Here is a 27,477-nt window from a genome sequence, read left to right on the forward strand (position 1 = left end):
GGTCACACGCAGTGTATGTGACCAAGTCCTAGAACGAGGGCATTCGGGGATGTACTCGTTGGCCACTAGTGGTGTGATTAAGCATATGAGAGCCGTGCACCCGAATGAGCACTTCCAAGTGGAGCTGCAGAGGCATGAGGAGATAAAGAAACCCACACCGAAAGTTCTCCGACAAGCTGAAGAGGAAGAAGATGGCCACCTACTGCAAGCAGTGGAAAGTAATTTGTTCAGCAGAGATTAACAAACATTCTCCCATGCAATAATACCTGGATTAAAAAGATTAATGACTTTTTTTACAAGTTTAAAAGGAAAGTGAATTCAAAAAATGTTATTGTTTGCAAAAAGTTTAGAAAAACAAATTAATAGTTAAAACACAAACAGGTTTCTGTTACTGGTGATCTCATAAATGACGTAAGAAATGGTGTCACTTATGAAGTCAACATTGAGGTCATGTGTGATGTCATTCGCAAAGCAAGATGAAAATTTATGTTATGGTGCGAGCCGCGAATGATAGCTGGTGATTTTCAGTGGGGCGCAGCATGGGCTCAGACCATGCAGCAAGCTTCCTTTGGCTGTGTGTGGCAGGTGGCTGGGAGCAGGACCTAGCCTGCCACTATGCCTTGCGCTCAACCTCCCATGGTCACCTGCATGCCCCTGCCCTGCACGGGCTTTGGCCGGGTGCAATAAGATTCTTCTGATGACCCTACAGGCTGTGTGTGCAACATCCAACGTGCAGCGGGTGACCCATCTACCACCCCTCTTCCTGTACTGCTTTGGGAAGCGCTTAAGGAGCTCTTTCGTCTCTTCCCCCTGTGCCCTGTCAAAGCATGGCAGGAGTACCACCAAAATTGATAACCGCCAATGGGTTGCTGCTCTGTCACTTCTTTATAGGTCTATTTTCTTACTCTCCTTGTGTGGAGGACGAGCATTGTGGTTGGCCTGAGCGGAGGCACACTTGTGGTCTGTATGCACCACCAGGGATATATTCACTATAAAAACCAAAAGGTTACAGGGATATTACTAAGGAAATACAATTTTTTTTAAAACCTTAGAAATTCACTAAAAAAACAAGGGTTACAGGGACGTTATTGTTAGGCTCAGATTATACACGCACAAAACCACAACAATTCCGAATTTAAAGTTATCTAAGCTAACTATAAATTACGTCCCCACAATGCACTGCTTATGACCTCACATAATTCATTACTCATGATATGGTCAGTTCCATCACTGATGACATCTCAAACAACATCACTGATGACATCCACAGAACCACTCGCACTTCCACTCATACACCCACTCACACACCAGCTAACACACCCATACATCCACTCACACATACACCTACGCCTACTCACGCAGCCACTCACTCATCCCTACAGCCTCTCAACCGAGCCCCTTGCTCACCCCTACAGCCACTCACACACCCACACAACCACTTACATACCCATTCACACATCCATAGAAGCACTTGCGTTTCCACTCATTCACCCCTATAGCCACTCACACAGACACTCAATCTCCAATACAGCCACCCACACACTTAACCATATTGCCACTCACTCACTCACCAATACAGCCACTCACACAGCCACAGAGTGAGTGGCTGTGTGAGTGGCTTGCTCTCCAATACAGCTACTCACATACTTACCCATACAGCCATTCACACAGCACTCACTCACCCATACAGCCAATCACATACCCACTCATCCACCCATACAGCCACTCACTCACCCATACATCTACTCAAACACCCACATATCCACCCATACAGCCACTCATACATGGATACACAGTAACACAGCCACTCACATAATATGTTAGAAACAGTATCACTTATTTGCAGTACACAAAGTATACTAATTTTACTTTTGTATTATCTTGGTATACATGTGTAACACTCAAACTTTTAGAAAACACTCACAATCACTGGATGATGTCATTAGTGATGTCATCAGTAATCCCATTGACCAGGTCATCATAAGTGATGCAATATGCGAGATCATAAGCAGTGCATTGCAGGGCCATAAGTTATAGTTAGCTCAGGTAACTGTAACTGCTGAATTTCTATGGTTTTGTGCGTGTATAATCTGAGCCTAACTATACCATCCCTGTAACCTTTGATTGTTTCAGTGAACTGCTAAGGTTTTTAACATTTTATTTCCTAACTTAAACCAGTATTCTTTGACGAGTGGGTGTGAGTGGCTGTATAGGTCAGTGTGAGGGTGTGTGAGTGGTTGTATGGGTCTATGAGTGACTGTATGGCTGTGAGAGTGACTGTATGGCTGTGAGAGTGACTGTATGGATGAGAGAGTGGCTGTATATTTTTTTTTTGCAGAGTTTTATATAGCGCGAACTTGACCCGAATTGGTATCAGAGCGCTTTACATAGCACCAATTACGTTACATGAGGACACACATTCATTTTTGTTAGGCACGGGGAGATTGAGTGATTTGCCCAGAATCACAGGATGTTTAACGTCGTTACCGAGACTCGAACCAAGATCCCCAGCTCCGAGGTCGAGCGCCCTAGCCGTTAGGCCAACTCCTCAGTATGGGTCTGTGAGTGCCTGTGTGGGTCAGTGAATGGGTTTGTGAGTGCCTATGTGGGTATGTGAGTGGGTGTGTGAGTGAGTGCCTTCGTGGGTCTGTAAGTGCCTGCATGGGTCTGTGAGGGGGTGTGTCAGTGCCTCAATGGATGTGTAAGTATCTGTGTGGGTCTTTGAGTGAATGTGTGAGTTCCTGTGGGGGTCCGTGAGTGGGTGTGTGAGTGCCTGTGGTTGTGAGAGTGCCTGTGGTTGTGAGAGTGCCTGTGGTTGTGAGAGTGCCTGTGGGTGTGTGAGTGCATGTGTGAGTCTGAGTGGATCTATGAGTGGGTGTGTGAGTGCCTGTGAGTGGGTGTGTGAGTGCCTGTGAGTGGGTGTGTGCCTGTGTGGGTTTGTTAGGGGGTCTGTGAGTGTGTGAGAGGGCCTGTGAGTGTGTGAGAGGGCATGTGAGTTGGTGTGTTTGTGTGGGCCTATGAGTGGGTGTGAGTGTGGGCCTGTGAGTGGGTGTCAGTGTGGGCCTGTGAGTGGGTGTCAGTGTGGGCCTGTGAGTGGGTGTCAGTGTGGGCCTGTGAGTGGGTGTCAGTGTGGGCCTGTGAGTGGGTGCCAGTGTGGGCCTGTGAGTGGGTGCCAGTGTGGGCCTGTGAGTGGGTGCCAGTGTGGGCCTGTGAGTGGGTGCCAGTGTGGGCCTGTGAGTGGGTGCCAGTGTGGGCCTGTGAGTGGGTGTCAGTGTGGGCCTGTGAGTGGGTGTCAGTGTGGGCCTGTGAGTGGGTGTCAGTGTCGGCCTGTGAGTGGGTATCTGTGTGGGTCTGTGAGTATCTGTGTTTGCGTATGCGAGTGCCTACATGGGTCAGTGAATGGGTGTGTCAATGCCTGCATAGATCTGTGAGTGGGTGGGTGACTGAGTGCCTATGTGGGTCTGTAAATGAGTGTTAGAGTACCTGTGTGGGTGTCTGAGTGGGTCTGAAAATGTTTTTTTTCTTTTTCAAACATGCGTCAAGATCTGTTGCGTATTTACATGGGGGGCTGTGCAGAACCTCGCAGGGGATCCACTGATTCCCGAAGTGAAAACAAAACCTGATATAACTCAATTTTGTAATACCCAACATAGATCCTTCTGACACTCCTCTAACTCACCCATGGGGGTCAAGGTGCCTCTACCCTGACCCCTTCCATCATTTTGCAGAAAAATGTTAAGTCCACGGGACCATTCCAGACACTTAAAATGGCAGCCTCAACCTCCCGGTCAGGCAATCACGGTATTGCTGATGGTGCAAGACTTCATGGTTCCACGCACCGGTCCTCCTGTCCATCCCGATGATGATGGTAGATCATGTATCCTCCTTATTACAGAAAATCAAGTCAGGCTCCCTGCTAGACCCGTCCCCACCTTATATCCTCGCCCAAGGTGGGAAAGCCGTCCTCAATCACCTATGTAATTTAATTAATCTCTCCTTTGGAAATGGCAAGATACCCATAGGGTGGAAACACACCATCATTAAACCCCTGCTATAAAAAACACAATTGGACCCGGCAGATCTAGTCAACTACCGCCCAATATTGCTACTGCCTATCTTAGGCAAGATGGCAGAAAAACACATGAATAGCACGATCTCTACTTTCCTTGAAAATCACAACATCATACACCAGACTCAGATGGGGCTCAAACCAAAACATAGCATGGAGTCAGCCCTGCTGGTGGTCACTGAAAAACTCAAATCCATCCTTGACCAAGGGAGAACCGCGGGCGTGGTACTTTTGGATTTGAGCACAGCGTTTGATACGGTAGACCACACAGTGCTAATTCAAAGACTGGAGAATTTCGGAATCAGAGGAACAGCTAACCAATGGGTTGCGTCATTCCCGAGTGACAGAACCTTCCAAAGTACGGAGGCCCGATTGAAGTCAGACTCCCTTTCAGCACCTTGGGGAGTCCCTCAGGGATCCTCCCTGAGTCCTACACTTTTTAACATTTATCTCAGCCCCTTGGCACATATAACACAGGAATTTGGCCTCTCCATCGTGTCATATGCCGATGACACGCAACTAGTGTTCTCAATTTCAGATTCTCTCAACTTGGGACACAGACACTCGTCCCTTGCCTGGAAAAAATCAGATCTTGGATGGGTGACTGTAGCCTCAAGCTGAATGGGGAAAAAACAGAACTGATGATTTTGGCAGTAACTTTAACCCTCATGCGGAGATCTCTTGGCCCACCAATTGGGGACCATCACCTCCCCCTAAAACAGCCATAAAAAAACATAGGTATGTGGCTGGCCAGAACTTAACGATGGAGGTCCAGGCCAAAAAATTATCAGGCACCTGCTTTGAGATACTAAGCTTGTCAATGTTTTGGAATATAGCGGGTTTGAAAACTAAACTGTCAAATAGCGCATGGATATCCACCATAAATGTATATGATATTATATGCCTCCAAGAAACCTGGACAACAGAGCCCTGCCATTTATCTGGATTTAAAACACTATTTACACCAGCAATAGTTTCAACATATGGGAGGGCAAAAGGGGGCTTGTGCACTTACGTATCAAACCAGTTTAAGTGTGATAGAGTTTATTTGCTGTCAAATAACAGTCACTATCACCTGGTTAAGACACGTATAAATAACTTATTGTCTCTGATAATTGTCAACTTTTATAATAATATTGCTACGGAGGCAATTGAAGTAACACTAAAAAAATTGGGGGCTGATGTAAAAAATGAGATGGAAAGAAACAGTAAAGAAGCTATTGTCATTTGGGGAGGGGACTTCAATTGCTCTATCTGTAAAAGGAGTCAGCAAGGCACTTGTGGTATTATGTTGGATCAGAATACCAGTCTAACCCACTTTGAACATAGTATATGTGGAGAGCAGTTGAATGAAATTGCTTTTTCCTGCGATTTGGGTTATGCAAATGAAATCTGCCAAATGGAGTCCCCCTTTGCCCCTACATTCATCAGTAGGGGTGCTTCTACGACAATTGATTTTATCTTGTTTCCCGTAAGACATGGACGGCAGATTAAAACCTGCAAGCCCCTCAACATTGCTTTTAGTGATCATTACCCGCTAACTTTGGAGATTTTGAACCCATGTTTTGACTTCTCGGGTGGTAACATTAGGAGGCAGCTCATCCCTGACATAATTTTGGGTAGACAAAACGGATACTCCCTTAAATGGAGTAAGGTGGTTCCGGAAGATTTTGTTCACAAGTTGATTTCTGAATGTTTGACTAATATTATGACTTGTCTGGATGAAAACTCAGATACGAGGTTTATCAAAAAGGAAACAGACACTTGTAACACTATGCCATTGGTCATATAAATTTAGAGTAACCTCAAAAACCCTATGCACATGTGAATATTGCGGTATATATGGTTCGTCCGCCCCGCATATGGGTTGTTGGCCGTTATCATTGGTTACTCCAAGTTAGTGATGTTGCCAGCCTCAACCTGAGGCACCTCTGGCATATAGTGCAGTGTCCAGAGAAGCAGAAAAAAGTGGTGTGTCAAAAAAAGAGTTTTAGAAATAAGGAAAAAATGTTTAAAAAAACTGAAAAAATCACCCTGAGTAATTTTATTTAATGGTGTGATTTCCAGGTTTGTTAAAAGGATCTGTTACTACTAGATTGATCGAGTAACTAGATCATAGTAGTTGAAAAACACTTATTACACAAACGTCGACATGTTTCTGCTCTGTCGGCCCACAGGGGTCTATAGAGCATTCGTCAGGACTAACAGTAAAAAGACAAACAATGTTCGGATTACTCACACCTTTTGTGTAGTATTGCGTTAATAACCTGTATACTTTGCAGGGTATTGACTCCTCCGTTTTCTGAAAAGAAATAGGAAGAGAACATCGAAAAAGGCACACTCTTTTATACACAATCCTAATTTAGGCTAGTACAAAAGGTAGAATAACATTATTATTCATTCATTACTAAAATCAGGAATATTCATCTCTAAAGTGGGGAGGGTTTGGGAAATGGTTAGAGCTTATCGCGCTGTGGACAGGGAAATGCACACACATTACGAGCACCTTCAGCAAGGGTGAATTGCAACTAGTACGCGCTGGCCTCTTGTCTAGCAAGCAAAGCGGGTCAGTTATTTTATAGAAATGCAGCCTATAGAGCGCGTGGGGAAGCAACTCGTAGAAAGGAACCTATTAGGTAAGATGGGCGAGTTGTGTTAAACGCAGCGCATTCGCGTACCTTGTAAACAGAGAGTACTTGCTTGCGTCGGGGGGCCCTCAGGACTCAGAGCTGTGTTTAAAAAATATCGGGTTAATGAATATTCTGTGTGGTCACCTTACCGAGATTCAGTAGGAAATGCTGCACGACTCCGCCATTACCCGCGTGTGCTAGTGATCACGTCTAGTGCTGACTCTGCCCCCGGAAGCTAGTGAATCCGGCTGGGCAGGCGTTTTAAAAGGGCAGGCACTTTCTGCTCACGTGTTAGCGAGCGTATCTAGATGGATTGTTTTTTACAAACAAAACTTTATTGCTCGCATCAAGGAGAAATGGGAATTTGGCGATTGTTATTATGAAAAAGGCAGTCTCTTGTATTATAGATGGTACAGGCACTCTGGGCTCACGTGTTTAGCTAGCGTATCTAGGTAAATTGTTTTCCATTAACAAAACTTTATTTCTCGCTTCAAGGAAAGATGGAATTTTGGCGAGTGTTGTTATTGAACACAAGAGACTGCCTAGTCAAAAAACCACATTCAAATAACAACACTCGCCAAAATTCCATCTTTCCTTACGTGAGGATCCCCAGTCAATGCGCGCCTGTCTGTGCCGCTTGTAACGATGTCAAGTTGTATCGTCAGTGAGCCGACACCTACCCGCTCCCATCGTCGGCCTCGGATCACCAAGCGCCGGCGCCAGCTGCACACACCCGGGCAGTGGGGTCGTCTCAAACTCACTCTCCTCATTGGCGATATCCTGCAGCAGGGCTGCTTCACGTTCAGCACCTCACAGCAGGTCTGAAATCCACTCCGAGTTCACCGCACCAGCCACGGCAATCCCCGCCGCATGATCAGCGCCCGAAGCACAGCAACGATCCTCCTTATAAGGCCACAGCATTCACAGGGTCCAGGCCACCATTTCCCGTGGCTCTCTGAGTGTCTGTCCCTCTGGGCCCGGCTGGCTATGTTAACATTTTCTACCTCGACCTTCTACCCATTTCTTTGATTTTGCTATAATCGCTCCACCCGCGCATTACTTTTAAAATGTTAGAAGTAAGCAGGGGTGCCGCGATTATACCAAAATGAAAGAAATAGAAAAAACATCTATTTCTTTCGATTTTAGTATAATCGTGGCACCCGCGCTTAACTTATAATATTTTAAAAGTAATGCGCGGGTGCCACGATTATAGCAAAATTAAAGAAATAGATGACTGGGATGTCGCTCCTACTGATTTAGGGTTCATTTTACTGTTAATCTTCCGGGGTAAAAAAAAAAAGAGAGTTTTGGAATGCCAAAGGTCAAAGAGTTAAGCGCAGCTTTTGTTTCATAACTTAATGCGCCTGAGCTCAGCATCGACACTTGGTTCATTAATGCAGGCCATAATTAAAAAGCCAGGCCGGACTCCAGCGTCGCGAAGGCTGCTGCGTGCGTTTATTAGATTGACTCTGCCGGTAAACAGACTGAGAGGGGCAGAGGAGGAGTTTGTTGCTCCTAGTTTGGTGTAATAGGAGGTTGTTTGTAGAATTGGTGGCCTGCAGGGTGGCAGAGTGAGTCATCATTGGTAGAAGCGGTGGTGTTATCAGTTAAATGTAGTCGACGGGCAGATCGTGTCAGATGGAGTTCTTACCATATTTCCAGTGGCTACCTACCCATCTGTAGAACTCCCCTTTTAACCGGGGAGCATGCCAGCTTGTTGGCGGAGTTGTTCTTTGCCAACGAGAGAAGTCCTTGGGTAAAAGGGTATTTATATCTGGTGTTTACCTTGGGGAGTTGACGTTTGTTGGTAGAAGGGACATTCATAGTTGATTCCTGTGAGACTTGGCCCTTTCCCCAAAATTTTTCGCCTTTTATTTCCCTTTTAAATCAGAATGCCCTCATGGTAACAACAATGTATAGGCCTTGTGTAGTGAGGAAAGCCCTGTGTACTGTGAAACTGATGTTAAGATGCAGGTGTCTTATACCCCTAACATGGCTGCCACTGACCACTGCTGCTGCAGCGGGGTTTAGTGGGCGCATTCTAGTGGCTAGGGCCTGGCTGGAACCCTCCAAACAATGTATCAACTTAGCCTGCCAGCCTGCCCACAGGTAGAATGGTGGAACCTCCTAGAACCCCCTGGAACCTTCTGGAACAGGTGAGGTGACACCAACTGCCACTGCCAACTGTCAACTGGCACTGTATAAGGAAAGGAAGGTAAACTTTCCTGTCAGAGTGACTGAGGGGAAGACCTGGGGAAGAACCTACGCAGGAGGATAGGCAGTGGGGGTCAGGGCAGGGACTTATGATACTGGAAGAGACAGGGCCTAGGAGCTGCCTTTCAAGTGTTGAGGTATCCTGTACCCCCCCCTCTGACCTAGCCCCGCGGCAGGGAACCCCCAGGGACCACTTGAGGGGATTGGCTGAGGAGATCTAACACCAGCCACCAACTTAACCCCTTCAAGGAAACAAGAAACCAAAGGGCGCAAGAAACATCACGCCAACAAGAAACTAAGCTTCTATTTACAAGGGCGCAAGAAACATCACGCCAACAAGAAACTAAGCTTCTATTTACAAGGGCGCAAGAAACATCATGCCAAAAAGAAACTAAGCCTCTATTTACAAGGGCGCAAGAAACCTAAAGCGCTAAGAAGAAGTTAAACCATCACAGGACTTTTGAAGAAGCAAACAGGTATTGGCGCGGTACTGACCCTGCGTTTCCTGATGTCACCTGGGGTCTCCCTTGCTAACCTGCTACTGGGGTGTCACCTGTCCTGTATATCTAGCGCTGCCCTTGCTGACCCTGTGAAGAGCGCTGAAGTAATGGAGGGGGTTGCTGCCTTCTGAAGCGCTATATTTGCCTGAACTGCAGCGCCCTGAACTGAATGTTATTAGACCTGCTGGTCTTGCCCCCACCTTGTGTCGGCCAAAGCGCTATAGCCCTGCACCCTGCTGTCTGTGAAGCGCTAGAATCCTGGGCGTGATTCCTGCCTGAAGCGCTATATTCTGTGGTGCCCTTCAGCAGCGCTACCTGGAATGAACTGTCTGCCGAGCGCTACCTCTGCTGTGAATTGCCTGCTATATCGTAGCGCTGTGAATCCTGAAAGGCGCTATCCCCCTGAAGTGCTGTGTCACCAAGAACTTCTGTGGCTCTAGAAGTTGCTGCCTTCTGAAGCGCTGACTCCCTGCTCCCCCAACGCTCCCTTGCTGTCCCTGTGAAGAGCGCTGAGGTACTGAAGGGGGTTGCTGCCTTGTGAAGTGCTGTACCTGCAGGGTGCTATTATCTAAACCTGATTGCCTGCTGAAGCGCTGTCCCCAGCATTGCCTGTGGCCAAGCGCTGTCATGTGAGAAACTGAGGTAGTGCCCAGGGAAGCGCTGTAATTTCACTCCAAGCGCTTTCTTGAATGCCCCATGGAAGCGCTGTAATTGTGCCTCCAAGCGCTCTCTTGTAGGCCCCAGAGAAACGCTGTATTTTTGACCTTAAGTGCCCACCTGTTGGCCCCTATGTGCCTCTAGTGACGTGGAGGCCATTAAGTTACTGTTTATGCCTGAGGCAGGCTTGCCATTCATTAACTGTTTGGGCCCTGGTTCCGGCGTAGGCCTAAAGACATACTGAGTTCACCTGCGATGGCTTAGCCCTGCATAGGGGAGTCCAAGGCATAGCAAAATGCTCATTGAGGATGCTTTACTGAATTGCTTATTGAAATGTTCACCTTAATTAACAGAAAGGTTTTACTAGTCTAAAGCAAGGCCTGTGCTTGCTTAATGAGATGTTGCTCTCTAGCAATGAGTAATGTTCTATTTATAAGTTACTTAATGAAATGCCTATGCCTGATTCCTTCCCTGTAATGTTTACTCCTGATTAGGGGGATGTTACCTATGATTGGGGAAGAGTTTTGAAGTGGTTATTCCTGCTTGGAACCAGGATTATTCTGAACTATAGAAGTTTTATTACACCCCTGCCCCAGTGTTATAACCTCTACTTATTTACAGGATTACTCTTGGGTGCTGAAAGGTTTATGCCTGCTTAATGTAGGAATTAGAATGTTGATTCTGGCCTGGGGGTGGAAACGCCAACAGCTGCATAATGAACTGTGTCTGCTGACTAATGAAACATTTATTCATGTTGGTTGAAAGGTGGAGCACATGCCCACAGTTATGGAGTGAGGTGCTCCTTGCTTTAAAGAAATGTTTACATTTACTAAAAGGCTTTACATGCATAAACCAAGTCTTCTAAGCTCAGGCTTGCCTGTTAAAAATGGTTATCTCTGCCTTGAAGAGTTGTTAACTGTTGATTGCTGAGTAGGGGAACGTTAATGCTATAAGGATATAGTTACACTGCCTAATGAGATGTTTTATCCGCAGTGGCGTGTTTTTATTCCTGCCATAGGAGTTTCATTCCTGCCTAAGGAAATGGTTAATGAAATGTTTTACCCTCAGTGAAGTGTTTTACTTCTGCTAAACTGATTATCTCTATTGCAGGAAATGTTTTACCTGTAAGCTCCTGAGTAATAGGGGGAAGGCCCTGCCTGTTCAGGCATCAGGTAATGGGATGGTGTGTGATGCCTAAAGAAATACTTTATGCCTAATGAAAGGTGTTGTCCTCATTTGAGGCAATGTTTACTCCTGCCCAGGGAAGGGTCTCGTACCCCTGCTATAACAGAGATCTACTTACACCTGCTCAATGTAGGGATTTCTACTTCCCTGATGGAATGTTGGTGTAGCCCTGATACAGTTAAACCTGCACAAGGGGATGGTTACCTAGATTGCAATGTTTTCTCCTAGTTAATGCTGGCTAATGCAATGGTTATCTGGGCCCAATGAGAAGTTCTCCCAAAGGGATGCCCAACCTTGTTATATGGAATAATTATTCTTAATGAAATGTTTAATTCCTATTACAGGAGGAGAGTTACGTCCACATACTTTTGTGGCAAATGAAATGTTTCATATTTAAGGAAATGTTTGAACTACACTTAACGAATTGTTTATTCCTACAGCGGGGAGATGTTTCTGTTATGGAACTGTCCCTTTGTTTACCTGAGGAAATGGATATTGATGCTTAATGCAGTGTTGTTCTTATGACTTTGAGATGTATTCCTTTCAGGTACTGACCAAGAAGCAAGGCGTAGGTCGGGCCTGTGTCCCACTAAAAATGTATTTAACAATTTATTGATCCAATATTTAATATTTATTGCAGAACGGATATTTATTCATCCAATATTGATTGCAAGTCTTGAGACACATGTATTTTAAATGAATTTATGATTTCCCTGATCCTGCTCTACCTATCTGATTATTTATCTTAATACAAATCACTTGTTTTTATACAAGCTCTGGAGTGGAGTCATTTATTGCGTGCCCAGGTTTCTGTCTCAGTGTGAGTGTGTGCTGCATGATCGCTTAACACATGTGCTTTCAGATGCCTACCCGCTCGTGCCATGCTACCCTAGGGGACTGGTGACCCCAGTTCCAACAATTCCCCTAGAAGAGCGAGGCCTTGTTGGTAGAACTGGTGCCCATTAATGTGGCGCCGCCTGTTTGTAAAGAAATCCAGTTTACCCTCCTTGAGGTTATGCGAGAGTGGCAGCTCGTTGGCTCTTCAGGGGCACTGCCAGTTACTCTTCACTGAAGATGCTGTTAATGGAGATGGCACTATGGCGAACCATGAAACGATATAAGAGCAGGCTGTGCTTTAGGCAAGTTTTATTTGAACTGACGAAAAAATGGGCACAAGTTTCCTTGCCTCTGGTCAACATGACAATTAGGCCTATCTTTGCAGTCGGGGTGCCTACGTGCGGCGGCATGGTCCGTGCATGTTCATATAGTGCCTTCCCCTACCGGTGGTTTTAATCAACTGCTGCATATATTTCATATTTTTAATTTTCCGGGGTGATTTAAAATCGTGAGTGATTGAGAACAATGTTCTGGAAACTACAAAGTTACCGTGGCATATGTTATGTTCAGGCAGGGGACAGGAAGCAGTAACGATAGATTGGCGATATTCACCATTTATATAGCGCAATAGACGGAACTGTCTTTTGACACTTTAATAACAGCGCCCATTGCGATGATATTCATAATGTTGACCTTGAAAGGATGAAAGTCCGTGCTCGCCGGATTTTGAAGTGATGACATGCTTTTTTTGGGGACGCATGTGCCACGAGAGATCTACCCCGCGGTTGTGCCCGTGCGTGGCGAGGTTGCCACTCCGCCAGAGGTCGGGCTCGCATTCCATATGGTCCCTCGTGCCTCTGATACCTCTGAGCCAGGTCCCTTTTTGGTTTCACTGTGAACTTTACAAACAGGTGTTGGGTGTATTACACTCGAGCTTTATTACATAACTTTTTGAAGCATGTTATTAATTGTCGCAGAATGGACATAGTGTCACCCCATGGCGCGGAGGGTGGCTAGGTCCTGCCAATGGCGACGGCTGCACCCGTGGCAAAACCAGAAGTTTGTGGCCTGTATTTTATGTGCTCTCGTGTGCAAAAAAAAAAAAGTCGCTTTCTGTAGTTCTTTCATTATTTCGAAGAAATGTAGAATTCGGTTTCTTGTTTGAGAAGCCGTCATAAAAACATAATGGTTAGCTGGCTGTTCCCCATCACAATGGTGCCCCTTTCTCTCCACCCCGTACCCCCTATCTCTCCACAGAACAGTACATTACAGACAGGCTGTTGGTGCGGAAGCACTACTGAGCTGCATACTGAAAGATTTGCATCGACCTCGCAGCGGGGTTTCTGTGGTGTCCGCACATTGTTTCTGAGGACAGCAGCTCGTGGGTGGTCGGTGTGCCCTGCGAGCCGGAGGGGTTCAGGAGCTGGTAGTGGCTGCCCCATACCTTATGTTTTATTCCAAATAACAGAAGCTGCCTGCTGTCTGCTTCATTCCCCCATTCAGTCGTTTCCTCTTCTCTTTCCATCACGTTGTTGCCTCCAGCATTCCTCGCAAGGCAGATGAGAAAAGATTTACACGTCAAAGCAACCTGAAGCTGATTTTAACCCATGGCATGTTGGCGCTACATGAAGCGCCTCAATAAATCAGCCCTGTAACTAGCTGCTTCTATTAAAGGCCAAACAACAAGCCCCTCGTTGGCTGCTGTGCAGCAGAAGCAGCGAGCTTGTGCTGTAAGTGGTATATTGTTGAGGGAGAGCACGCTGTGTGCGTGTTTGTCAGGTCACGCCCCTTTTTGGTCTGTGTATGTTCTGGGATTCCTTGCTTTAGTTAAAGCTAGAGCTGCATACACAAAACTACGGAAGCCTGCATGCACTTGCCTTCACATGAACTACGCGTAGGTAGAAATTGCAGCGCGCGCCCCAGTCTCATTAAAATGAAGTGCTTCCGTGTATCTGTGTGACGGGAGTGAAAGTGCTTGTGAGTCAACGCCTCACCTTGAGATTAGTTTCTCACACCCCTGCGCTCCCAGCAGCCACAGATCTCTCACAATAATTTTTTCAACGGAAACCTACTTTCCCCATAAAAGGAAGTGGAGGTGGAGAACGGGGCTTCCTGGGATGAGCCTGTTTACCCCGGTCCACCCCAGGAATGTGGGCGCTGCCTCCCGCAGATCAGCATTATTATGCGTTCATTTGCATCGAGTAGCTTTCATCTTTAAGCGGAACTCGCTGTTCCACGTGTGCTGTCTGAAGAGAATAATTAATGTAGAGGTATTTAAACAAGTCTACACTCACTGTGTCTGCATGCCTGGCTGAGGTGCATTGGTTGCGCCTAGCAGCATTCCACTACAATCACGGTGTTTGTATGCCTGGATGTGGTGCACTGGAGGCGCCTAGGAGCCTTCCACTACACTCAGTGTCTGCATGAATGGAGTTAAATTGTGTTTGTTCCCTCTTCTGTGAGGTAGTATTCTGCATGTCATGTTCGAGGTGCACTGGAGGTGCCTAGCAGCATTCCACTACACTCACAGTGTTTCCATGCACGGTGTTAGGTTGTGACACTTCACTGTGCTGAGAAGACGCATACAGCACGTTCCAGTTGGGGTTGATTGCAGTTGACGCTTCTAGTACATTACCTGTTGGGAGCAAGGCGCATTGACTCTGCTTCTCAGCGCTGATGTACAGTGGCCCACTCCCTACACGCAGACGATGCGCACTGCATGGCATTATTGAGATTCATGTGGCCTTTCTGTGCACTAGGGGACGGCTAATAGTTGAGGGTGGGGTTGTGATGCACTAGATCTTGACTAGTGAGCTTCCATGACGGAAGCGCTTTGAAGCCGCCCTTTACAAATGAAATGCTCCAGCATATCAAGAATGATTGAATGAATGAATGAAGGCAGGGCTGCTCCGCAGAACTGCTTCCAGGCTGCGCAACTAACGCTCTGAGAGTCCGAGACGATTATCTTCCGGTACATTCCCAGCCTCCGTGCACCTCTTTGTAGCCAATGATATGTGAGCTTACAAAACGCATGCAGCCCTAGCGGGAAAGAACACTTACAACGTAACTTTTACAACGCACTACCTTTACAACGAAACTTTTACAACGCAACATGCATTACAACGCATGCCATTACAACGCAACCATTACAACGCATGTCACTACAACGCATGTCATTACAACGCATGTCATTACAACGCATACCATTACAACGCATACCTACACTATCCAAAACTTACCCTTCTGTTGCACCCCCTGGAGTTAGGATAGTAATTTTTACCCCTACACTATCCAACACTTACCCTACTGTTGCACCCCCCTGGAGTTAGAATAGTAATTTTTATCCCTAAACTATCCAACACTTACCCTACTGTTGCACCCCCTGGAGTTAGAATAGTAATTTTTACCCCTACACTATCCAACACTTACCCTACTGTTGCACCCCCCTGGAGTTAGAATAGTAATTTTTACCCCTACACTATCCAATACTTACCATACATGCAATGTAATGGTATGCGTTGTAATGGTATGCGTTGTAAATGTAGTATGCGTTGTAGTGGAATGCGTTGTAAAGGTAGTTTCAAAGAATTCGTTGTAATGGCATGCGTTGTAATGGAATGCGTTGTAATGGATGTTGCGGTGTAAAAAATGCGTTGCAAAAGGTATGTGTTGTAAAAGTATGCGTTGTAACAACATACATCCGCTCTAGCAACAAGTCCAGCCTGTAAAACTGGGCATACCTGGTGGGCCTGGGTACACCAAGAGGCCGCTAACCTTTAGGCCTCTGTCTCCCGGTGCCACTGCACCACCTGCACCGATGGATGCGACGCCCCTCTAGGGGGGAAACTTTTTTGATAGTGCCAGTAATTTATGCTTTCGTAATTGAAACTAGTAACTCTGTGTGTGTATGTGTGGCTCTGTGTGTGTATGTGTGGCTCTGTGTGTGTGGCTGTGTGTGTGTGGCTGTGTGTGTGTGGCTCTGTGTGTGTGTGGGTGCAAATGCAATAGGTCTCACATTTTCTGGTTGTGCTAGTTTTTTTCTAGCGTCTTGCGTCTGTTCCCTGGTTGTGCTCGCTTTTCTTGCCTCTGCCCACTGGTTGTGTGTAGCTGTGTGTGTGTGTGGGGCTCTGTGTGCGTGGGGCTCTGTGTGCGTGGGGCTCTGTGTGCGTGGGGCTCTGTGTGCGTGGGGCTCTGTGTGCGTGGGGCTCTGTGTGTGTGTGTGTGGCTCTGTGTGTGGGGTTCTGTGTGTGTGTGTGTGTGTGTGTGTGGGGGGGGTTCTGTGTGTGTGTGTGTGTGTGTAGGTGCAAATGCAATAGGTGGCACATTTGCGAGAGATTAAGCTATTGGCATTGTAAATGACAATGTCATTTAGTTATCAGTTTTCAAAACCAACACTTAAATAAAAATGTTGTCATTTACAATGCCAATAGCTCTAACTTTTGCAAAGGCGAGACCGTTGCATTGTAAATGCTTGTTTAGTTCTGCATGTAAAGGGGGAGGCTGTGCCACCAGGGGAGCCCTGCAACTAAAAAGTGTCTATTCACCTCTCGATTTGCCAGTGGATTTGGGTGCCTGAATGAGGTTGGGGTTGATAGAACCTAAAGGTCTGGTTGGTGGAATAATTTTGTTTATGTAGGTAAGAGAGAGATGAGCTACTTAAGGATTTAAAGAGGACAGAGGACTTTGAAGGTAATCGTATCAAAAACTGGAAGGCAAGGGAGTTTTTGGCTTTAGTACATGGTGTGTTTGTTTTTTCCGTTCTCTATACGGGGACACGCCAAACGTTATGTACTTTTTAGAATCTGGCAAACTGGCTAGCTATAGTATGGAGAAAACTCACCCCACAATGAGGATTGGATGGTGGCGGGTATGGCGAACCGGGACACGGCATCTTGAAGGCCATAAACTATGGGTGCGCACTCACAACTAGTTTTACACTTTTACTTTGTGAAGTCATCATACCCAGTGACAGCCTAACAGTGAGCATGTCCTTTGGGTCCCTGCCTGGCAGCTCCTTGCGTTTGCATGGAGCTTCCTAGTTCTTTCTTCTTTGTTATTTTCTTCCTTGCGGTTCCAGCATATATCCTTCTAGCGTCACTACTTGCTTGTCTATTTCTTGTCCCCACTGTTCTTCCTTTCAGTCTCTCCTCCTCCTTCACCGGTATAAAGGTTGGGTCCTGATCTCCCCAGGGTTCATTATGGTGTTCATCAACGAGGTGTGTTAGGTATCGAATTACTGAGACACCTATGCCTTATGCTGCTGACCTTTTATTGTTATGCTCACTGTGGGATTGTATTATTTGATAGTGGCACCTTTGGCTAATTCAACTCCTTGGTTCATGAAGTGATCTTCTTCGACCAGACCAGTGATTCTCTCCCTCACTCTCTCCTAACCGCTTCCTCTGGTTTCCGAGGTAACACCACCTCTTCGAGTGTTGATTCATTTTAAAGGGATGGGAGTGACTGGCTTCGGATTGACTGGCTCTTCTATGAGATTACCCACAGCGGAAGTCAAGAGCATGCTTGGGCGAGAGCTAGCATTAATAAGGCAGCACATTACATTAGCTATGTTTTGCAGTACATTTTATTTTACACTTACCATTAGAGGGTTCCTGCACACATGGACATTGGTAGACGAATGGTGGAGGTTATCACATAACCTTCCGATTCGTGCTTGGGGTAAATTCCTTCACGTGAGGAGTCATTTTAGGCAGCTTTGACCTCATACAAATCTCTGGGGCCTCCCTCTTTCTAAGAGCCCTCTATTATAATAATGTTCTTGCAACTGTGATGTCAAATGACTTCAGCACCAAGTGTCTTGGACGACAAAACATTCCCAGTCTAATGCTCAAAGTTTCTGTAGGTCCTCCTTATATATAAATATTAGTAGTATCAGAGGTCAAACGATGTGCAAATATTGAAATTGATGATGGTGAGCAAACACTGGTTTTATTTCAAATCAGAGTTTAGTATGATCTGTATGTGCTGCTTGTCTTGACAGAGCAAGGGATGTGTTAAACAGGAGTTTCATCAAATATATATCTAATTATTACGGCTCCTATTTTGATAATACCCAAGCCTCTTTCCGAGGAAGACTGATCGAGCTTGTAATGGTCATGAATGTCCTGGAAATCATCAGCCTTTCAGCCACGCTACATGGATGAAACCGTTGCCCTCCAACTCATCAAGACCAACAGGAATTTTGTGCCAGCAGGCCTGAACTACTTTTGCCCACACCATCCCAGACTCTGGGCGCAATCCTCACCTGTCTCTACCAGCTTCGTGGGCTCTGTTCCGTTCCTCCAACTGCAGCCCAGAAATGGCCATCTTCCTGGCCACCATCCCTGCAGAAGTAAACAAATACATGTAAACTCAATCACTGTCATGGAAGAAATCGTGGTACACCTTTGGGGCTCATTGCACCTTCTTCCATCAGCGCTAGGCCTTCCCAACAAATGAAGTGAAGCGTGGAAGGCAGTTACAAGTACAGGCCTTGATGGAAGGAGGTTGCGAGAGTCCCCTTAGATGGAAGTCTGGAGCAAGTTAGAGGGAAATGGCTAGAGATAGCTAAAGACTTAGCAATACAACACAGAAGGTGCATTATGTAGTATGAGGGCAGACCCCCCAGGAGCTGGCAGCAGTCCACCCGTTCTACTGGTAGGGTGGTCGAGATACTCCTGTCCTAGCCGTATGGTCCCAATCCAGCCCACCGCCTGCATGGGAAAGCAGGGAAGTAATGTAGATGGTGGGCATACTTGCAGGGCCTTAAACTCCAGAATGAACGCAATGAGAAGGAAAGCCATAACCAGACCTTGGATTGTGTCCACTCTCTTTGCTGCGAAACACATGCGTTGGCCCAAACTCCCGAGACGAGCAACAGCAGCCTTCAGGCCAGACTCCTGGGTTTCAAACACCTGGTGGAAGCTGTAAAAAGACAAAAGCAGAATCAGTAGCTTCCTGACGAGGACTGTGAAGGCCAACAAGACAATTTAGAAATCCCCCTATAGCTTTGATAATTCGCCTTCCAAATATTTCACAGAGTGGGCTTAGAAGTTTCTACAACAGCAGTTTCTCCTGATTCTGCCAAAGCCATGGATAGCATGCCCCTTTGAGACCACTGTAGATTTGTTGGTTTACCAAGGAAGGTAAATCAGTGTATCTGTGCAGGTCTCTCTTTTTTTTCTCTCTCTACTCCTTACCCCCTCGCCCCTACCCCCAGCCTTTGTGGGTAACAGTTTATTTTCATGTCCTAAAGATTGCTCTCTGGGAGCTGAAAGGCAACACAAAATGTCCAGGGTGCTCCACAGTCTCAAGTGGTGCATCCAAAATGTTCTCAGGGGAGGATAGCCACCAGTTCATAAATCTTTGTCCAAACCATGACTTTTCTGATCTTGTACTTCGAGGCTCTCATATTCTCTGTAGAGTCTAAGTGAGGTAATGTTACTTACCCATAACAGCAAAAAAAAATTAAAGATGATTTGGACCTCAAAGAGTAAAAAAAAAAAAATGTCATACAATATACAGTACATGGAACTCTGAAATACAGGATAAAAAAACAATCAACTTACAACTTAGGTCTAAGGCCCCGGGCACAAAAAAGTGCAAATACGCAATCAATTCATTTAAATAATATAACACAATACTAGGCAGGGCTAATAAATAAAATAAACGAGTAAAGCAAAATGTTTTAAAGTGCATGGCTAATACAGTCCTTAGTATAATAAATTAATGTCCTACTGTGCAAAATTATTTAAAACCTAGAGAACCAATTCCTCAAATTCTATAATTCTAGAAAATATTCAAAAATTATTTTAAAAATGTGCACAAGCTATTTCTGATGGTGGTGCAGATAAACATTTCTGGGCCTCCACTGCCGTGGTTATATTGTACTTCAAAAATAAGGGTCTTAGCAATTGGCACCGCAATGAATGAAGATGAGGACATAAAATAGCGGTTAATCAAAAAAGGAAGTGTAGAGGAAGCGATAGAATCACCCTCCTGGTAGATTCATATAAACAAAGAGATTCTATCAAGAAAAAGTGCAAGTGTTTATTTTTAAGGGTTTTCTTATATATATTTGAAAGGGAGGTTGGCTCTTCATCGGACCAGTGGGATGAAGGCACTATGTGCTTTTAAAATCCCTTTACACAAGCTTGCCACACCAAGAGACCCTAACAATAATAGAGGATGTGCTGTTCCAAGATGAATGGGACTACCAGACTCCACGTAATGTGATTATGGAATGCTGCTCTCTGGCACTGAAAGAGAATTTTTTCGAGTATGAAGGGACCATATATCTCCAGAAACACGGGACGAGCATGGGGAGCACATTTGCGCCGAGCATAGCCGGTCTCTACGTTCACCACCTTGAGGTCACCAAAATCCTGAACCCCAGGAATCCCTTCAGGCATCACATTAAGACCTGGAGGAGATACATCGATGATATCCTTATCATCTGGGATGGAGATGAAAAATCCTCCAGACAGTTCCTCACATGGCTAAATCTACAAGACGACTTTTTGAACTTCACAAGCACAATCTCAAAAAGCAATCTGGTCTTCCTGGATTTAAACATTTTTCCGAAAGATGGCAAACTGATGACTACTACCCACTTTAAAAGCACATCAAAAAACTGCCTACTAATGTACCAAAGCTTTCATCCCAAACACCTGAGGGACAATTTACCGTATAGACAATTTCTCCGCCTTCGCAGAAACTGCACTGAGTTCAGCAATTTCAAAACTCAATCCAAAGATCTCAAGAGAAAACTGGAGGATCGCCAATATCCAAAGAGAATCATCGAGCAGGCCTACAAAAGGGCAAGGAATAACTGCAGAGAAAGCCTTCTCGAAGACAAAATCCAAAAGGAGGAAGAGCGAAGACCTACTTGTGTCACCACATTTAACACAAGCTCCAACCAGGTGACTAAAATCGTAAACAAGAATTGGAAAATCTTGAACAGTGGCAATCTACAACTACCAAAAACAATTTTTTCGCACAAAAAAGCGCAGAGCATCCGGGACATGCTAGTCCACACTAGACCTAGGACTATCAACAACAATCAAGCAAGAAACGTAAATTTCGTGCATGGTCACCATCCCTGTGGTAATTGTAAAGTATGCTGCCTGACAAAAAAGAGCACATCAATTACAACAAGAACAACTATTAGAAAAGGAACAAAGATGGGTATTCAGAATCAAATCCCATAAGAACGGCCTTAATGATGACATACCCTGGGGTCGATTATGAGGTAGTACTGAATAACTAAGGACCTCTCTCTGAAAAGTACTTATTTCTAAAATCCTATCCATACATCCTACCTCTTGTTTTAATCCAAAGCTTAACCAAACGACCGACAGAAAAAACACCACTTCCGCTCCAACCAGGAAGTGTCCCAAAAACAAGCGGCCATTTTGGGTTAGCAGACTAGTAGTTGCAAACAATACAAATGCCGATGACAATGCAATACCGGCATATGTATAAATAGACGAAGGCGAGGTGAAGCTGATGTTCTCCTCGGAGCGGCACGGGGGTAGGAATAAGGCACTGTCGAGCAGCGGTTACGTAAGTAAAATCAACTGCGAACTAACAGCCGAGTGTGACAGATCTTCAAAAACAACAAGGTAAAACATGATCCCGTGAACAATGCCGTCTAATGAGAATACGCCGCTCTATCTATCCCCTTTTTAGTTGACCGCATCGAAAAACCCTCGTATCTGCCGGCTCATGAGGCACGTTTTCAGAACCGGGAAAGTATGTATACTATCTATATATATATCTCTGTGCCTTCCCTATCATTTGCAATCGCAACTCATAAAACGAGTAAACCGATCGCAAAACTTTCTGTCAACAAAAGAACAGAGACATTGGTAGCAATGGGTGTCAGTCCTTCTCTGTGAGTCACTGTTATATGTGTGTTGAGACTTTATGTATGTTTGTCTTACCGAAAACAAAGCTCTGCAATTAGGAGTATATTTGGTAATAGCTATCTTCAAAGTTTTGCTAGATATGCATATGTTTAAAAATTCAATGACAAGTTCTAATCTAACCATGTGCTATGAATGTATTACTTCACCCTGTTATTTTTTCTTTATTTTTCCTTTCTCTTGCAGAGACCACTGCGTCTTTTTTCTTTTTTAAGCTTCACATTGGGCCAACTCATGCCCTGAAGCACAAACTGGTAACCGATTTTTGTTATCAGTTTGTAGGACTCTAGGCTATACTACTTAGAACTGAGTACCTCCCAGTAGGGACCACCACTGGTCCTGATGATCAGACAGTAGGGGACTGTCTGTGAAACATGTCGACCCGGTAGTTGCTAATAGCCCTACCTCACAACCCCTTTTTAATATTCCCAGCCAGGGAAGCGAATAAAATTATTTTTTCCACTAGCCAGGGAATTTTTAACTTTTTTTTTTTTTAATCATATTATTAGGTCCCTACATCTCACTACCTCCACTGTCACTGCACAACACATATTCTTTCACCACAAAATTAAACTGCTCCCGCGTAGGTCGTAGGTCGTAGCACGCCCCGCCCCGTAGAGGGACGGGAAGACCCCCATGATGAAGCATGACACTAAGGGACTCTTAGTGTGTGAGGGGTATTTTAAAAGCACATAGGGCCTTCATCCCACTGGTCCGATGAAGAGCCAACCTCCCTTTCAAATATATATAAGAAAACCCTTAAAAAGAAACACTTGCACTTTTTCTTGATAGAATCTCTTTGTTTATATGACATAAAATAGCGCCCAATTCCCACAGAGATCATAAAGTCTTTTGGTAGCCCTTCCCAGGATCTAGTAATAATTTGTAACAAGAACAGATTCAACCTTAATAATAAAATGGTTATGCGCGTACCATGGGGAAGGTTTCACAGTACATACAGTATTTTTATTTTTACATATGCTACTCCTATTTTATTCCGGGCCTGCTAAGCACACAATACAATATCCCTTTTCTAGCTTACTCCGTAGATTGATTTTTTGAGCAAGTTTTTTAAGGTGAGCTTTGGGAGGAGAACCATCCCATTCTGAACAATGAAAAAAAAAATCCTGAGCTTTCATATAGTGTAAAAAGAGGGCACTTCTTCCCCTCAAACAATAAAATATTTCATGTTTGAATGCAGCTCGGATGGACTTGGATTCACCATTCAGTAGATTGTTCAACCACCTTAGAACAGCAAACACATTTGTGGAGAGGAGCTCAAATGCAAGCCGGAGAGCCGATAGAATGGCCAATGAATTAAAATAAAATATTTCGCCAAATTTGCACTTTGACTTTCTCAAAAAAAGACCAATGGCGTTCTTCCATTACCTCACAGGCATAGCTCAATGAAGGCGTAATCTTAAACTTATAGACCGCCAATTCATGGACGAAATGCCTTTGACCACAACACCTATATAATCTGATTGTGCCAGAAACTTGAGATGAAGCCTTACTTCTATTCTGACTAATGTGATCCTTATTTAGCCAGGTATTGCAAAAAATTCTACCTAGCTATGGATACACCATCACCGCTTCCAGGTTGTCATTCCCCAGGAACCAATGCAAACCCTTCCTAACTCTGCATCCCCTCGACCTAAAAACCATGATTTCACTCTTCACCGCATCGCTGCGCCGGTAATTTTTCCGCTGTGCAGCGAAATTCAAATGGCAATGTTACATGACGAGCTCAGCTCGTCATCCGCACACGACCACCGTGGCTGATGACGAGCTGAGCTCGTCATCAGCAGCGAAGGGGTTAAGGATATTCATTTTAAAAAAATGCTCCTCAGCATAATTTCCCAACTCAGAGAGACACCTCTGTAGCCCGATCAGAGTTAAATCCAGCAATACAACATCGTCAGCATAAAGTAAACAGCCAATACTCTTTGCACCTAATTTAGGCAAAACCCCCTTACACTGTCCAACTTTGCAAGGTAGATCATGTATGTAGATGAAGAAAAGAAGGGGCGCAAGTAAGCACCCCTGCTTCAGACCATTGTGCATCTCTACTTTGCTCGAGAGACCCTGAATCCCTCCCATAAGAACTTGGGACCAAGTTGAGGAGTAAAATGCAACTATCAACCTGAGCAAATGTGTGGGGATCCCCAATGCCACCTATTTCCTCCACAGCGTCCCATGGTCAGCCCTATCAAATGCTGTGGAGAAACCAATAAAGGCAGAATATAAGGCCATTCCCTTGCCCACAGGATACTTATCCATCAATGTTTGAAAGGGCCAAAATAATATCTAAGGGTCAGCAGTTCTTAAAACCAGCTTGGTCCGCAGGACAAGATTATTACCAAATGCAGAGTCCTGGTGATGAAGAAGAATACTCTGCAAACAATTTCCGATCACGTCCAACAAAGCAGCCTACCTAAATCTAAAGGGAGAAGTTTTCAGATCCTTTTTATATAGAGGCACAATCACACCACCTGTCCATGACAACGGAATAATCCCATACTGGTACCAATATTGGAACACAGGACACAGCAGTGAGGACCATGCAGAGACCTCTTTTTTTATAACAGATATCTGACGTTCATCCGGGTCCATTGCTCCAGAGAATCTTGCGCCTTAAATAAAAACCTCTATCCCCCCCCCAAAAAAAATTCTTCCAAAACACTAATATTGTGTGCAAAAGAGAATAAGTATTCAATTAAGATATCATTTGCACTCCCGGGGGGATATGAACATTTACAAAAAAAGAAAGGATGTATAGAGTCTTCCAGTCAAATTAAACAACTCTAACTTAAAACAAACGCAACATTTTTAGGGATGAACAAATAGCTTTGGATTCCAATATATACTGACACAAAGTAAAATGGCTATACCTCCACTAGCATGCCCTTTTATCTTGGGTTTTGCTGCACACGAATAAACAAAATAATTATCATAATTAAAATCTGAGCATATTCAGGTGCCCTGCAGGCAAGTTATTAATGGGCAGAACTAAAAAATTAACTTGGACTTAAAATGTCCCTGGCCAGCCATGTTCCAAGAGAGAATTTTACCCAGAGTGCTACCTCTGCATGGTGGAAGTTTTATATTTATTGAAGCATTTAGTGTACCTGTTTCCCAGGTCCATGTTGCTACCTTGTCCCCATTCCCGAATTCCTTAACCTGCCGGTCCTTATATCCCACAATGTTTACCACCCTCCTCCAAGTATCTTTACCAAATCAGATTGTAATAGCCTTCAGACTTGCAGCCCTACCACTTATATCTTGGGAAAGCTCCTCGATGCCCCATCGGAATCGTCTTGCTTGGGATCTAAGGTCATTTCTTAAATGGGAAAACATCAATATCCTTTCTCCGAAAGTGGTCCACATTAGCCAGGATTAACATCACAACAATCCTAGAGCTAAATGTGAGCCTAGAACATGGAAGTGTAGTGAGAGTATATAAATACACCTGATCAATATCCCTGCTTGACACCAGACACAGGGCCTAAATCTCAAGTAGGAGCTGCAAAATGACACTTCTATTCAGTGGGCCAAGTTCATCATCAAACAAGGAAACAGTTCAGTGTATTAGATAAATGGTCAAGGTCAAATTATTTACCAGGAATAATATTATACCTTGATCCTGTCCCTCAATGAGCCGGCTGTCCTAATGGAATGAAAGGAGGAGCCTTCCCATTAAGAGTCCTCACAAGTTTGGGCACTGAACCCACAAGTGGAGGTTCTTCACTAAGGGTAGCTAGAGAAGGTCTTTTTCGAGATCACAGTCTGCCTATTGGGGGACTCCACCACCTTCTTCAGAGGATCTCAATAGTTCAATAAGCCCATCTGCGGTGTTATTCTTCCCTATACATAGATTCGCCACACCCCTATTATTATGGACAATTCTTATCTTATCTTATCTTATTGTTTTGGTAGAGCGCTACAGCTGCCCCAGCAATGAGGCGTCCCATTTCTTTGGCTCACTTCCCCAACCGGTGACCGTCTTGGAGTGGTATTTCCAGTATATGTGGAGAGGCGGGCATAAAAGAACAAGCTACGGATTTGGATGAACAGCAGCATTCTCTGGCCCTTCTGCTTTTCGGTACTAGGCAATAGAAGCGGCCTCTCCCAAAAAATTAGAGAACCTGAGCTTTTTTTACTTACATTTCATAATACGCCAGACTCTTTTCTTTTTCCCTTTCTGATGTTTTGCTTTATTGCAATCCTGGGTATCCCCCTTTCCAGAAGAATTAGGCATCTTGCAAAACAGCAGCCCCTGAGGTACTATGAGCCCCTTTTCTAAAACTCCGAAAAACTGGAAAAGGATTCGTATTTTCAAGTGCATTTGTAGTTTGGGCTACATTACACTGTATCTCGGAAGAACGATTTAGCAGGGGACACTGGGCATATTGCTGAACTCCTTTATAACCCAAGTATTACCATTAGGTTTCCCACAAGGAGTGGCCACAAAACAAAATCATCCTGCCTGTATTCCAATTTCTGCCACCCAGTTTCATTCCAATGCCCCTTTCTTCCTTTCTTGAACATAAACCAATCACGGTTAAGTGCTGCACTGCCAAACCCTACCTCACCGCACAGCCCAGGTTCACAGTGCCAGGAAGACGGGGGACACCACATGGGCCGCATCACACAACAGCCTTATGGAGTGCCTGGCTCGCTCACTTCGAATCGCTGATACGTCAATCCTGTATCCGTCCAAACTGGACGTAACAACAGTTTTGTATTGCCGTGAGCCCAGTGAGGCTAGACTTCCCTCTAGGCAATCACACTTACAAGTAGCAATGTACCAAAGGAATTCTGACAGTCAAAAAGGCGTTTCTGCTGGAGAGGCTGCCTTCAGTGATTCATTCTGAATGGCAAGGAGAAGGGGTCATGGAAAGGACTCTCATCTCATTCACAGCAAAATGATGCTCTACAACCACAAGTGCAGTTACAAACCATCGACAAGACACGGGAAGTCAACATGGGGTGCCAATCCATTTGCAAGGTGACGGCTGGCATCAAGGGAGAAGACAACGGTCTATAGGACCTCACCTCTAAATGCCATCCCTTGTATGCCAAACTATTCTTGTTAAAGCCGACCCGTCAGCACCAGGGGGATGGCTTTACAAAGAAAGCAGAAATCAGGGAATGTTAATGCAGGGACAAGGGTCTGTGGTCCCTTGCAGGCCCATAAACCATGTATTAATTCCAGTTCACAGGAGATCCCAAAATGTCTCCTGCCTCAAACATTTATCACACCACAATATGAAGACGAGGGTCGCAAAACAATTGGTCTGGAAAAACATCAAATGGTTCATGAGCCTACCTTTGTACACCAGTTCCAAGTTTTTAAAGACAACTCCATTTCATCTTCTGTGCTACTAAACAGTCTGAAGAGTTCTGATGTTTAATCTGTGGACTCAAGCTACGCCCCTAGGACACTTGTGGAATCTGCC

General features: G+C 44.9%; 1 protein-coding gene across 1 annotated transcript in view; it reads right to left on the minus strand.

The window, feature by feature from the left end:
* The window catches only part of CCHCR1 (coiled-coil alpha-helical rod protein 1), a 121,936-nt gene that overhangs the window by 36,539 nt on the left and 57,920 nt on the right, over positions 1-27,477 (minus strand). The window contains exons 11-12 of the mRNA XM_086920830.1: positions 18,904-19,016; positions 18,358-18,436 (exon numbers count right to left, since the gene is read on the minus strand). Of these exons, the coding sequence (XP_086776956.1) occupies positions 18,358-18,436; positions 18,904-19,016 (192 nt within the window). The remainder of the gene's footprint in view (positions 1-18,357; positions 18,437-18,903; positions 19,017-27,477) is intronic.

Source organism: Lissotriton vulgaris, chromosome 5 (assembly GCF_964263255.1).
Source record: "Lissotriton vulgaris chromosome 5, aLisVul1.2, whole genome shotgun sequence".
NCBI lineage: Eukaryota > Metazoa > Chordata > Amphibia > Caudata > Salamandridae > Lissotriton > Lissotriton vulgaris.